The sequence below is a fragment of the Lepus europaeus genome, chromosome 8 (assembly GCF_033115175.1).
Source record: "Lepus europaeus isolate LE1 chromosome 8, mLepTim1.pri, whole genome shotgun sequence".
Taxonomy (NCBI): Eukaryota; Metazoa; Chordata; class Mammalia; order Lagomorpha; family Leporidae; genus Lepus; species Lepus europaeus.
The window spans coordinates 90330902-90346269 of NC_084834.1; the positions used below are offsets into that span (position 1 = coordinate 90330902).

Below are 15368 nucleotides of genomic sequence, written 5' to 3' on the forward strand. Positions count from 1 at the left end.
GCAGCGGCCATTGGAGGGTGAACCAACGGCAAAAAGGAAGACCTTTCTCTCTGTCTCTCTCTCACTATCCACTCTGCCTGTCAAAACAAAAAAAAAAAAAGATTGTATTTATTTATTTAAGAGTCAGAGCTACAGAGAAGAAAGGTCTTTCATCTGCTAGTTCACTTTCCAAATGGCTGCAACGGCCTGAGCTGGGCCGATCCGAAGCCAGAAGCTTCTTCAGGTATCCCATGTGGATGCAGGGGCCCAAGCACTTGGGCCATCTTCCACTGCTTTCCCAGGCCATAGCAGAGAGCTAGATCAAAAGAGGCGCAGCAGAGACGTGAACCGGTGCCCATACAGGATGCTGGCACCACAGGCAGAGGCTTAGCCTACTACGTCCCAGCACTGGCCCAAATGTCTAAATTTTAAATAAATGGCATATATTATACATGAGGTTCTGGAGACACGAAGGAAGCTGCTTATTTGTCTCAACAGTACACAGTTGTGGATCTTTTAATGTCAATAAAGAGATTTGGGATAGGCTGGGCCAAAGCCTGGAGCAGGGAATTCAATCCAGGTCTCCCATGTGAGTGGCAGGGTGCCAACCACTTGAGCCATCACTGCTGCCTCCCAGGGTCTGCACCAGCAGGAAGCTGGAGTTGGGTGCTAGATACAGGCCTCAAACCCAAGCACTCTATATGAGATGCAGGAGTTAGAATTGCTATGTCAAACTCCTTCCCTTAGGTCTATTTTCATTTAATTTTGCTTTAAATAGCAGCATTTAAAGGGCTTTTTTCCCTCCCTTTCATGGCCTTTAGATTTTGTTAGTTGTTCAATTCTTTCATACTCCAAATTATGAAAATATCTCCCCATTTTTTTGGTAGTATATATTTCATGGTTGCATATTTCACATTTAAAATTTTACCCCATCCAAATTTACTTTGATTTAGAAGTGAAGTCATGGTAAATTTTTTTCTCCAAATAGTTAATGTCTTGTTCTGCAGTTGTTTATTAAATAATACATCGTTTCTCTCACTGATTTGAAATATTTTATTGTAATAAGTTTACATACTTACTTAGATATACCTCTGGATTCTCCATTTGATTTCATTGATGAGTTCTGATGTTTAAGCTTATTCTGCCTCCTCAAACATTCTCCCTTTCTCACCCAGTTCATCTGCCTTTGATGAACACATTTGAAATGAATAAGAACTATACAGTGTGTGCACTTGGGAAGATGGTAGGTTTAATACACCTTTGTCTAAGGTGCTCTGCAGGTAGGCAGAATGGAAAACCAGCATTAGGCAGAAATTTGGGAGCTTTGCAAAGATTTCAAGCCCCTAAGAGCCCATTAAATGGTCTTAAAGATCCATTTTTTTAAGACACAATTTTGTTAGAAAATGAGAGTGTTTTTTTACTTCAGAGGGCCAAGGCCTCTATTCATTTACATTTATAAAGAAGACTAATTGGACCCTGAAGAGAAAAAGATAAGGGACTAGTAAGTGTTTTGAGTTGGGGAGTGAAGTTGAGGAGGAAGAGTGGAAAGGATATAAGAGCTCACGGAAACAGAAAGTGAGTATAGGAGGCAAAATCTGCCAGTTTCCTCCTATTTTCAGGACTAAGACACAAAAATAACACTCAAGTTGGGGATTTTAATCTCAAACTGTCTTTCAGTAGTTTTAACTGCTTCTTCAAGTTGTAACTGACCTGTTTAAAGCTGTCCCAGAGACAAGGCTGCACAGACAAGGTAGGCAAGAGTGCCCCCTCCTGACAAAACTCTATCAGTGCAATTACAGAATATTTGAGTATTTCACAATGTTTAAGGAAAAATGGAGTGAAAAGAGAGGTGTGGGGGCTGGCATTGTGCCTCATGGGGTTAAGCCACCACCAAAGTGTCAGCTGGAGCCCTGGCTGCACTGCTTCTAATCCAGCTCCCTGCTAACGAGCCTGGGAACTTAGTGGAAGACAGTTTCAGCCTGGACCAGACCTGTCTGTCGTGACCATTAGGGGAGTTAACCAGCCAATGGAAATTACCTCTTTCTGTCTGTCTGTCTGTCTCTCTCTCTCTTTCTCTCTGAAGATTTTTTTTCCAAAACGATTTTACAATCATTTATAATCATGATTATGAAGCTTCCTGTTTGGGATGGGGGGCTGGTGAGTGTGACTAGAAGTTATGTGGTTCTAGTCCAATTAAAGGTATCAAAAACTGTCTAAGGAAGGGCCTCAGCCTTGATCTGGCCACCTGTGCCCCTTTGAGGCTAAGCTGGTAGTGATGTGGGTTTCAGAATAGGAACTTGGTACTTCCATTGAAGAGAGAACATACTATGATTGACCACTAAGTAAAATCTGTCATTTTCTAAAACCTCACAGTGATCCTTTGAGGGAGATTTTATTAGTCTTCTTTAATAGATGGGAGTTACCTGAGGCTTAAACAGATTAAGTAGCTTGCCCGTAAGGGGAATACTTGAAATAATATTGAGATTGGTGCTAGTTTTTGTCATGCTCGTTGGATTATTTCTGATTCAGACTACACTACTCAGAGTTGAATTTCTGAATGGGTAAAACTGAACCAAGGCCTAGTGACTGAATTTCTTTTTTTTTTTTTTTAATTTTTTTTAAACTTTTATTTAATGAATATAAATTTCCAGTGTACAGCTTATGGATTACAGTGGCTTCCCCCTCCCATAACTTCCCTCCCACCCGCAACCCTCCCCTCTCCCGCTCCCTCTCCCCTTCCATTTGCATCAAGATTCATTTTCAATTCTCTTTATATACAGAAGATCAATTTAGTATAAAAGTTTCAACAGTTTGCACTCACATAGACACACAAAGTGAAACATACTGTTTGAATACTAGTTATAGCATCAAATCACAATGTACAGCACATTAAGGACAGAGATCCCACATGAGGAGCAAGTGCACAGTGGCTCCTATTGTTGACCCAACAAATTGACACTCTAGTTTATGGCACCAGTAACCACCCTAGGCTGTCGTCATGAGTTGCCAAGGCTATGGAAGCCTTCCAAGTTTGCCGACTCTGATCATATTTAGACAAGGTCATAAAAGACAGAGTGAGGATAGTAACCAATGATCCTAACAGTGGCATTAACCAGGTTTGAACAATTATACAGCATTAAGTGGGGAAGAGGACCATCAGTACACACAGGTTGGGAGTAGAGCCATTGGTGGTAGAGTAGAGGTTATGATTACGAAGGAATGAGGCCCGAGTACGCTAGACAGGGTCTAGAACAAAGGACAGAGTCATTATTAGAGGAGCTAAGAAAGGTGCTGTCTAAGCTACAATTAAGTTTTCTGATTGAGAGGCAAATAGAACCTGATAGAAGGGGCTTGATAATAATCTGGTGGGCTTTAGGCCTTGTAAGTTAAGAGGCCCAGACCTATCTATCTCTTCACATGGGGTATATCCTAAGGGAGGTGTGAACCTCCTAGGGGAAGGCACTCTGTTGACTTTCATGACTTGGCTGGCCTGGGAGGAGAGCTGGCCAGGTAAAGGCAGGGGGCATCTCTAACAAGAAATTTACAGTTCTGCCTGCAATGTTGCTGACCCTACTTGACCACACCCTCAGCTGCAGTGGTCACTTTGGAAGTTGGGCTGAGTGAAGGGCTTTTCAGCTTGGAGCCAATAAGATCTGTGGCTCTGACCTGGGCATCCTTTGACTCCAGGGCAGGTCCATTTCCCATGATCCAACTCTTGGCAGAGCTGCCAGGGCTCTTCACAAGCTGACTTCTGCTGAAGCCCAGGCTTACCACATTGAAAGCCACTGCAGTGGACTGGCCTGTTGGGTCTCCTTGAGGGCAGATCACTGTACAGATCAGCCATTAATAGGCCTGCCACCCATTGCTTCTGATGCCTAGCTTTCTTTTCCTCCTGGTTTGTGTTAAAGCAGACCAGAGGATGCAAGTCAAGGGAGTGCCCGTGTCCCATCTGTAATCTTCGGTGGCCTGAACTACAAGTCTATAGTCACAGGCATGTTCTGTAGTAGTTTTTCTAAGGTAGACAATGCCCATGAGGAAAATTATATTCTCACTTTAAAACTTTCTTTCCCTTTGGTCTGAAAGGGAGGTTTTTTCTACTTACTGTATACTTTGCTGATGGCGAAGTGAATCTAGCTATGAGATTATTATTTAAGTTCTTATTTTGGCTATGCTATTACAGAAAAATGTTAGCCATCTCTTTTATAAGGTCTAAAGATTAAATTGTGCATCCTACAGATTCCTTCATAATAGAATTAGTTTCCTACCTTGAAGAGAATAGAGAAATGAAAGAAGAAGTTGGGCTTAGAATAGAGAAATGAGGGAGTAAGTCCTAGATCGCTTGCTGACAATAGCAATATCACATGAATACTTAGCAAACAGTTTCAACCATTAGATAACAACTTAAGAAAACATTTACCAGAAGGTCCAATGCCTTCTATAAATTTTAAGAATTATGTATTTGAAAACACCTCTTAAATATCTAAGATGGTGTAGTTTGTTTAACCAGTAAACTTAAGCACAACCATCTAAAATGTTTTTAGTTTCTTTCTACCAACAAGTTTAAAACATATGATACACAGATTCAGGTCACACAAATTAAAATGTATCTTTGATTGATTTTAGCAGCTTAAATTTATGGACAATCTTATCTATAAGCCATTTAAAATAAAACTCTTAATAAAATTTCCCCATGTGGACATACAATATGTACACACATATAATATAGCATAATATACCAATATAGCATTTTTAATAATAGCTTTTAAAATCTTTAACTCTTTTTGTAGATTGCCTATTGATTTGAATTGCTTTTTTAGTAACCTCAGTTAACCATACTTTCTCTCAGTTGGTACTGTTAATACATTATTGGCTTCATCTGTTTACAGAGCCATCCCAAAGTACTGAATACAATGGAAGTGGCTGGAAAAAGTCCATAGGAACCTATAGGAGGACAGCTACACACAGAACCAACAACGCTTTAGTTTTATGAGCAGCACATCATATATAACTGTGGATGACAAAAGACTTTAAGTCGCCATGTTTAAAATTATAAACTCATAGACCAAATTTGATCTTGTTACAAGGTGATTATTCAAATCTTTGAAAATAAGCACATATTTACATAACCCATAGCTCTTAATAAAAATTCAGCTGTTTTTGAACAATTAGAATTTAACAGACATCAAGAGAACATAATAGATTACTTTAACACATTGCTTTAACAGAGCATCAGAGTTTAATTCTATGTCAAAGAGAAATTGAGCTTCCTGTGATCTTTTGCTGTGAGGTTTCCTTCCTTTACCTTCTTTCATATTGGTGACCATGTTTCTGTGTTTCTGTGTGTAACACATCTTTAAGCATCTTTTGCAGGGCAGGATGAGTGGCAACAAATTCTTTCAGTTTCTGTTTGCTATGAAAAGTCTTAATTTCACCTTCCTTCACAAATGAGAGCTTTGCAGGATATAATATTCTGGGCTGGCAGTTTTTCTCTCTTAGTACCTGGGCTATGTCTCGCCATTCCCTTCTAGCTTGTAGGGTTTCTGATGAGAAGTCTGCTGTGAGTCTAATTGGAGATCCTCTAAGAGTAATCTGATGTTTCTCTCTTGCACATTTTAGGATCTTTTCTTTGTGTTTCACTGTGGTGAGTTTGATTACAACATGTCGTGGTGAGGATCTCTTTTGGTCATGTTTATTAGGGGTTCTATAAGCTTCCTGTACTAAGATGCCTCTGTCCTTCTCCAAACCTGGGAAATTTTCTGCTAGTATGTCACTGAAAATGCCTTCTAATCCTTTCTCCCTCTCCATGCCTTCAGGAACTCCTAGAACCCGAATGTTGGGTTTTTTAATAGTATCCTGTAGATTCCCGACAATATTTTTTAGATTTCTGATTTCTTCTTCTTTTCTTTGGTTTGCCTGTTTCCTTTCCTGTTCTCTGTCTTCTAAGTCCGATATTCTCTCTTCTGCTTCGCCCATTCTGTTTTTAAGGCTCTCTAATGTGTTTGTCATTTGATCTATTGAATTCTTCATTTCATTATGATTTCTCGTCACTATCAGAGTTTCTTGTTCCACTAATTGTTTCATTTCATTTTGATTCCTCCTTAATATTTCACTTTCACGAGAGAGATTTTCTATCTTGTCCATGAAGGATTTCTGTAGTTCAAGAATTTGTTTTTGAGAACTTCTTAATGTTCTTATCAATTTTTTGAGATCCGCTTCTTGCATTTCTTCTATCTCATCATCTTCATAATCTTGCATTGGGGTGTCTTTTTCATTTGGGGGCATCATAGTGTCTTCCTTGTTCTTGTTACCTCGATTTTTGCATTTGTTGTTTGGCATGTTGGAGATATTTGGTTTCTTCACTGTGGTGTTTTTTCTTGTTACACTATGGCTCTATATTAAGTGGACTGTCTGCTTTCGGTGGAGCCTTAGAGGCTTGAGATGAGTGTGGCCTGAGAGCTGTGTTTGGTTCCTCAGGGTTGAGGGTGTGTCAAAGATGACACTCCCAGGTTAGGCGTGGTAAATCTCTCTTTTTTTTTTTTTTTTTTTTGATTCAAAAGGGAAGTAATTCCACACAGCTGAATGTACTTGGAGGTAGTTAGCAGGCAAATGATATACCCACAGGAGCCAGAGATTAGAAGCTCTTTCCCAAGGACCACACAGGGAATCTGTGCTGCCCTCAGTGTGGGCTCTAATTCTCCTGCAGTCTCCCACTGGGTTGCCAAGTTAGATGCTAATCTCCTGTTATTTCACCCCTCCCCCCAGAGTCAGGTTTTTCTGCTAGGCTCAGGGCTGGTGCAGACCTGAGGTCGCCCTGCTTATGACGTATCTCCAAAGTGGCGCCTGCTCTTTGTCTTGCTCGCCTTTGAGAGGTGAGCGGAGAGAGAGAAACTCGTGTCCGTATCGGTCACTTTTTTTTTTCCTCTCTCTCTTCTAGTTAGCCTGGTGAACTTTTCCCCACGGAGTTTCAAGCCTCGTTCCCTCTAGTCTCCTCTTTCCACTTGCCCGCTGGTGTCTCGGGCTATGGAGGTTCGGCTCACCTCGCGTTCCAGCGCTGGTGCGTTGAGTCTGCCGCTGGTGTCCCGAACTTGGGCTCCCACGCTCTCCACGCAGGTCCACTGTGAATCACCAGTTCCGGAAGAGTTTCCTCTGCTGTTTATTCCCCTACTCTTCCTTGACCCTGCAGTATCTCCACTTATATTAACGTGTGTCTTGACGAACTATCAATGTGCTCCCTTCCTATTCCGCCATCTTGCCGCTCTCCAGTGACTGAATTTCTAACTGGTTTCAGATTGATGTTGGAACTGAAATTGTTTTTAAAAGTACATCTAATATGTAGTTGTTGATTCTTACATTTATATGACAGTGCAAAGAAGCTGGCTTAAGTGTAATCAGATGTTCTGATTAGTCTTTCAAAGCCAGGAGTTATTTTTGTTAAGGTTGGATATAAATAGTTTATAAAAATACTTAATGAAGGGCCATCAAATATCAGAAACCCTAGTAAGTACCTTGCATAAATTGTCTTTAATCCTAGAGGGTCAGATTAGATCCTCTGGCCATTGTCTGACCCTTATAACTACTATGCAAGATTAGTTATGTTATCTTCATTTTACAGAGAGAGAAATGGCAACTTGGAAAAGCTAAGAAAATTGCCCAAGGTCACACAGCTCCAAAGTGGTGGTGTAATTCCTACCTAGGTCTCTGTGACTGCAAATGCCTTGCTACTTTTAGTTCTATGTATTTGTATATTTTATCACTTTGAATGGCAAAAAGAGTCAGAGAGGTCTCCCACTTGCTGGTTGACTCCCTAGATGTCCACAGTGTCCAGGGCTGGGGCAGGCCTAAGCCAGGAGCTGGGAACCAAATTTAGGTCTTCTACATGGATGGCAGGGACTCAACTGTTTGACCCACCGTTGCTGTCTCCCCGGGGTGCGCATCAGCAGGAAACTGAATTGGGAGTGGAACCAGGACTCAAACCCAGGCTCTACACTATGGGTCACAGTCATCCCAAATAGTATCTTAACCACTACACCAAATGCCTGCCCTTCCAGCTTTATTTTTTTTGACAGGCAGAGTTAGACAGTCAGAGAGAGACAGAGAAAGGTCTTCCTTCTGTTGGTTCACCCCCCAGATGGCCGCTATGGCTGGCGTGCTGCGCCAATCCGAAGCCAGGAGCCAAGTGCTTCCTCCCGGTCTCCCATGGGGTGCAGGGCCCAAGCACTTGGGCCATCCTCCACTGCCTTCCCGGGCCACAACAGAGAGCTGGCCTGGAAGAGGGGCAACCGGGACAGAACTGGCGCCCCAACCGGTACTAGAACCCAGAGTACCGGTGCCATAGGCAGAGGATTAGCCTAGTGAGCCGTGGCGCCAGCCCCAGCTTTATTTTTTTAATATAAAATTTTAATTGAAATGTCTCCCCTGAGAATCACCATTTTAAAATGCATATTAAATATTTCATTGGAAATATTTGCATTACTTTTCTGATAATGTATGATGATCGAAACAAAATTTAAATACTATAGGAAAAAAACCCTTCATAAATACTCTTCTAGAGATAACCACTCTGTTTAAAAAAAAAAAAAAAAGTAGGTTCCTGGTTAAGTTTTCCAATTTAATAGGCTATGTTTCCTTCTTTTAATTCATTCCACCTGAATGTGGGAACATATGATCTGTTCTATCAGCTGCCATTGTGCCTTTCCAACCATTTCATTACAGTTGTTACTCTGAAATGGAGTTGCTGGATGAAAGGGTAGGAAAATGCTTATTTTTGATAGGTTTATTCTGTCCTCCGAAAGGATTGTGCCAGTTCATCTTCTCACTAGCATGATATCAAGTTCTAATTTTTTTTGATGTTTTCAAAGAACCAACTTTGAGTTTCATTGATTCTCTGTTGCTTTCTGTTCTCTATTCACTTATCTAAGGTTTAATCTTCATTTCTTTCACGTTGCTTCCTTTAGGTTTGTTTTGTTTTTGTGATTTCTTTTTCCTTTATTTATTTCCTTTTATTTATGTGAGAGGCAGAGAGAGACAGAGAGCTCTCATCATCTGCTTTACTCCCCAAATACTCAACAATAGCCAGAGATGTGCCAGACTGAAGATGAAAGACAAGCACTCAATCTAGGTCTCCTGGGGGAGGTGGGGCAGGGACCCAAGTACTCGAGCCATCACTGGTGCCTCCCAGTGTGCATATGTGCAAGCTGGAATTGGAAGCAAACCTGAAGTCTAACCTAAGTCAAACACCTGCACTGGTTTTTAGTTTATTTAGGTAGACTTTTACATTATTACAATGATTACATTATTGATTAGAGATCTTTTTTTACATGTAGACTGAGCACTCCTGTTGCCTTTGGTTGTTGCCTCCATTTGGCCCAAAGCCATCACTTTCATTATTAGGGCCCTCTCCTGTGACAGTCCTGAGCTTTCCATGTGTGATGTTATTGCCCCAGGATCCTGTGACTGGCCGTGCTGAGAATGAGGGAATCTAATTATAATGCTCACTTCTTTACAAAAAAAAAAAAAAGATTTATTTTATTTATTTGAAAGGCAGAGTTACAGACAGAGAGAGGGAGAAACAGAGAGGTATCTTCCATCTGCTGGTTTACTCCCCAAATGGCAGCGACGGCCAGGGCTGGGCAGGGATGAAGCCAGGAGCCAGGAATGCAGTCTGAGTTTCCCATGTGGGTTACAGGGACTCAAGTTCTTGAACCATTATCTGCTGCTCCCCAGGGTGTACATCAGAAGGCAGCTGGAATCAGAAGCAGAGCTGCGAGTCGAACCCATGCCCTCTGATTTGGGGTGTGGATGTCCCAAGCATCCTTTTAACTGTTGCAACAAAAGCCTGCCCCTAACACCAGGTTATTAAGAAACCAGTTTTTAGGGACACCTGCTTGTGTAGTTCATTTTCCAGGGTGATTACACAGTGAAGATATAACACAGAAATGAAGCCAAAAAGTAAACCAAGATGAGTGAATATATGGTGATCAAGGACCTAGAGCAGGGCACAGATGTACCATTTGAATTCTTTTTTTTTTTCATACTTTCTTTTTTTTTTTATTAAACTTTTATTTAATGAATATAAATTTCCAAAGTACAGCTTATGGGTTACAATGGCTTCCCCCTCCCAAAACTTTCCTCCCACCCACAACCCTCCCCCCTCCCGCTCCCTCTCCCCTTCCTATCACATCATGATCCATTTTCAATTCTCTTTGTATACAAAAGATCAGTTTAGTATATATTAGGTAACGATTTCAACAGTTTGCCCCCATATAGCAACACAAAGTGAAAAGAAAAGAAAAAAAAATACTGTTGGAGTACTAGTTATAGCATTAAATAAGAGTGTACAGCACATTAAAGACAGAGATCCTACATAATATATTTTTTTTAATTAATTAATTTTCTATGCCATTTCCAATTTAACACCAGGTTTTTTTTTTTTTTCATTTCCAATTATCCTTATATACAGAAGATCGATTCAGTATGTAATTAGTAAAGATCTCATCAGTTTGTACCCACGCAGAAACACAAAGTGTAAAAATACTGTTTCAGTACTAGTTACAGCATCACTGCACATTAGACAACACATTAAGGACAGATCCCACATGGGATGTAAGTACACAGTGACTCCTGTTGCTGACTTAACAATTTGACACTCCTGTTCATGGCGTCAGTAATCTCCCTAGGCTCTAGTCATGAGTTGCCAGGGCTATGGAAGCCTTTAGAGTTCGCTGACTTTGATCTTGTTCCGATAGGGTCACAAAGTGGAAGTTCTCTCCTCCCTTCAGAGAAAGGTACCTCCTTCTTTGATGGCCCCGTTCTTTCCACTGGGATCTCACTAACAGAGATCTTTCATTTAGGTCTTCTTCTTTTCTTCTTTTCCATGGTATCTTGGCTTTCCATGCCTACAATACTCTCATGGGCTCTTCAGCCAGATCCGAATGTCTTAAATGCCCATCAACAGTAGACTGGATAAAGAAATTAATGGGACATGTACTCCATAGACTGGATAAAGAAATTATGGGACATGTACTATACAGCAGTAAGGAACAATGAAACCCAGTCATTTGAAACAAGATGGAGGGATCTGGAAAACATCATGCTGAGTGAATTTAGCCAGTCCCAAAGAGACAAATATCATTTGTTTTCCCTGATCGGCGACAACTAACTGAGCACCAAAGGGGAAACCTGCTGAAGTGAAATGGACACTATAAGAAACAATGACCTGATCAGCTTTTGTCCTGACTCTAGATGTACAATGTAATACTTTATCCTTTTTAGTATTTGTTGTTGTTGTAGTTGTTCTAGTACTAGTGGTTAAACTCTGTAAATAACACACAATTATTCTTAGGTGTTTAAATTTTAACTGAAAAGTGATCCCTGTTAGATTTAAGAGTGGAAAAAGAGAGGGAGGAGATGCACAGTTTGGGACATGCACAATCAGTCTTGCCCCAAATGAAGGAGTTAGAAATGTGCCAGGGGATTCCAATACAATCCCATCAAGGTGGCATGTACCAATGCCACCTCGCTAGTCCAAGTGATCAATTTCAGTTCACATTCGATGGCTTAGACAGGTCTAAAAATCAAAGGGATCACACAAACAAGACAAGTGTCTGCTAACACTAACTGATAGAATCAAAAAAGGAGAGAAAGATCCAACATGGGAAGTGGGATACACAGCAGACTCATAGAATGGCAGATGTCCATTTGAATTCTTTGGATACCTCAATATTGTTCTCTAAAGAAGTTTAATAAAACTTGTATAATGGTATCTTATTTCTATCCCAAGGCTACTAAAGTCTTATTTGCTTTTTAAATTTTTATTTATTTATTGCAGAGACAGAGCAAGCAAGCTCCCCTCTGCTGGTTCATTCCCCAAATAATCACAATGGTGAGGCTTGGGCTAGGTCTGGAGCCAGTAGCTAAAAATGCAATCCTGGTCTCCCAAGTGGGTGGCAGGAACCAATCACTTGAGCCATCACCTACTGCCTCCCAGGGTCCTCTGCACTAGCAGGAAGTTGGACTCAGGAGCCTGAGCCAGGTATGGAACCAAGCCACTCAGATGGAAGACAGGGCATCTTAATCTCTAACTAAATGCTCAGCCCCTCTGAAGGTTGAAAGTGAATTTGTGAGTCCTCATCTAGCTACAGTATTTCTGAGTCCTAGTTTCTATAATTCTCATTTGTAAAAACCGTGCTTATAATACTGCCTTGGTAAGATTGTAAAACATCAGTGGGATAATCTGTGACATGTTCAGCCCAGTGCAGAACATGGTAAGCACTGAATAATTGCTTATTATTACTGCTGATGCTGAATGAGCGGTACCATGTCTGAGCACCTGTCAGCGACATTATGTTGCCTCTGGTAGTTGAACTTGTTTAGCACTGAACTAAAGCTGAACCCTCAGTGAGATGTTTTGTTTCTGAAGATCGCTTCTGATTTCAGCCTGGGACCCACCCTGGAACCTGAGCAAGTGGTAAACAAGCTGATGAATGGGATCCTGACAGAGGAGAAAATGATCTTTGTGCCATCTTCTATACGCTTTTTAATGGTACTGGAAAGGTGAGTGACAGTTATGTTTGACAGCAGTAGCAATGAGTCTTTTATCTATCACATGTTTTTATACAAATTAAAGTCAGACAGTTGATAAGGTATAATTACCTCGATTTCAGTTGGTAAAACTAATAGGCTTTCTTTTGCCAAGTTTTAAAACCACATGTCCAGGCTTGTGCTGTGTCATAGCGGGTAAAGCCCCAGCCTGCAGCTCTGGCATCCCATATTGGTGCCAGTTCAAGTCCCAGCTGCTCCTCTTCCAATCCAGCTCTCTGCTGTGGCCTGGGAAAGCAGGAGAAGATGGCCCAAGTCCTTGGGCCCCTGCACTCATGTAAGAGACCTGGAAGAGGCTCTTGGCTCCTGGCTTCGGATCAGCCCAGCTCCAGCTGTTGTGGACATTTGGGGAGTGAACCAGTGGATGGAAGACACCTCTGTCTCTCTCTCTGCCTCTGTAACTCTGCATTTAATTTTTTAAAAAATAGAAAAAAAAAAAAAAAAAAACAGCCGGCACCGCGGCTCAATAGGCTAATCCTCCACCTGCGGCACCAGCACACCGGGTGCTAGTCCCGGTCGGGGCGCCGGATTCTGTCCCGGTTGCCCCTCTTCCAGACCAGCTCTCTGCTGTGGCCTGGGAGTGCAGTGGAGGATGGCCCAAGTCCTTGGGCCCTGCACCCCATGGGAGACCAGGAGAAGCACCTGGCTCCTGCCTTCGGATCAGTGCAATGTGCCAGCCGCGGCGGCCATTGGAGGGTGAACCAACGGCAAAGGAAGACCTATCTCTCTCTGTTTCTCTCACTGTCCACTCTGCCTGTCAAAAAAATTAATTAATTAAAAAAATTAAAAAATAGAAAAAAAACAACTTAGACATGTGTGCAATTATTCAGACCATTTTCCTATCAGCCATGTAAATCTTGTTGTAATGATTAACACATGTGGGTTTTTTTTTAAAAGATTTATTTATTTATTTATTTGAAAGGCAGAGTTACAGAGGCAGAGAGAGAGAAGGGTCTTCTATCTGCTGGTTCACTCCTCAAATGACCACAATGGCCGGAGCTGTGCCGATCCAAAGCCAGGATCCAGGAGCTTCTTCAAGGTCTCCCATGTGCGTGCAGGGGCCCAAGCATTTGGGCCATCCTCCACTGCTTTCCCGGTGCATTACCAGGGAGCTGGTTAGAAGTGGAATAGCCGGGACTCAAACTGGTACCCACGTGGGATGCTAGTGCTGCAGGCCAGGGCTTCAACCCTCTGTACCACAGCACCAGCCCCAGGATATATATATATATATATACACACACACATATATATATATATATATGTTATTTTTTTTTTTTTGACAGGCAGAGTGGACAGTGAGAGAGAGAGACAGAGAGAAAGGTCTTCCTTTTGCCGTTGGTTCACCCTCCAATGGCCGCCACGGCCGGTGCACCGCGCTGATCCGAAGGCAGGAGCCAGGTGCTTCTCCTGGTCTCCATGGGGTGCAGGGCCCAAGGACTTGGGCCATCCTCCACTGCACTCCTGGCCATAGCAGAGGGCTGGCCTGGAAGAGGAGCAACCAGGATAGAATCTGGCGCCCCGATGGGGACTAGAACCCAGTGTGCCTGCGCCGCTAGGCGGAGTATTAGCCTGTTGAGCCGTGGCTCCGGCCTCTTTTAGATCTTTTGAAAAAGATAGGAATAGATTCATTTTAAAATTATTGTAAGGCATCACTACCCTAAAAAAAAAAAAAAATCAAACCTTCCTCCTTTTGAAAAGGAAATGAATTTAGTGGGAAAAAACATAGTAACTCAGAATTAAAGTCTTAATCTTGTGTAAACATGCTATGCATCACCATGACCAATTAAGTATTTAAAAAGAAGGTAATTGCTAATATATTTAGTGTGAATACTTATTTTGATGTATGTTTCTTTCAGGATCCTTCCTGAGCGTTTCCTGGCACTTTTAAAACGAAAGATCAACATTAAGTTTGACGCAGTAATTGGATATAAAATGAAAGAATAAGTTTCTGGTCTTCCTGAAAACTGATTCCCCACATTTAAGTGATTTCTCCTAACATTAATCAGTTTCAACGTTGGAAGTGCTCTTTTTCCTAATTGTCCTTTTTTCTTCAGTATCACCTTTCGAGGCCCTGACCATTCTCATTTATCTTCGCTTTTTGTTTATCTGAAACCTGATTTCATGTATCACAGAAATGACCATAGGAATGGACTTTACAGAAAATGAGGAAAAGGAACAAAAACAATTTTATGACAGTAATTCCTGGGATTTTATGGTTCATCTGAAGGCTTTGCAAAATCTGTGCTAAAACTGTCTATTGAAGATAGAATTGCAGTGCAGTTGTATGTCATATACATAATTCCTTTTTCTGTTCTATATAAAATCAAAAACTTGAACTTCCCTAAGTATAATGAAGGACTCTATCTAGTGGCATTTCACAACAAATCTCATGAGTTCTTAAACATTTCATGCTACCCATGAACACTGTTTCCTGAGAGATACCTCACATTTCAATACCAAATATTTCAGCATAAGGGAAACAAGAGTTGGGCAAATGCTGCACATATGAAGGTATCTGTGGGGCCTAAGGCAGAGGACTGGGCCAAGGTACCATATATGGCAACCGTAATAAATGGATCAAACTTCTGGTGTTTCATCTTTTAGTCTTAAACAGGACTTGGCTTAATTTGCAAATTAAAGTATAAATGAATTATGCAATCAAAGGTCTTTTCAAGTGTCTGGAAATTTTGCATGTGAGGATTGGATGTCAGGCTTGAATGTGAGGCCCAGTGAGATGGACCTTTATGATCAGGCCTGCAAATTTAAAAAATAAATACGTTTGTTGAGTTTCA

At 41.4% G+C, this 15368-nt stretch overlaps 1 protein-coding gene across 1 annotated transcript in view; it reads left to right on the forward strand.

The window, feature by feature from the left end:
• The window catches only part of HSD17B11 (hydroxysteroid 17-beta dehydrogenase 11), a 43118-nt gene extending 27750 nt beyond the window's left edge, over window positions 1-15368 (forward strand). Inside the window, exons 6-7 of the mRNA XM_062199891.1 lie at window positions 12415-12531; window positions 14433-15368. Coding sequence (XP_062055875.1) covers window positions 12415-12531; window positions 14433-14520 — 205 coding nt within the window. The 3' untranslated portion in view covers window positions 14521-15368. The remainder of the gene's footprint in view (window positions 1-12414; window positions 12532-14432) is intronic.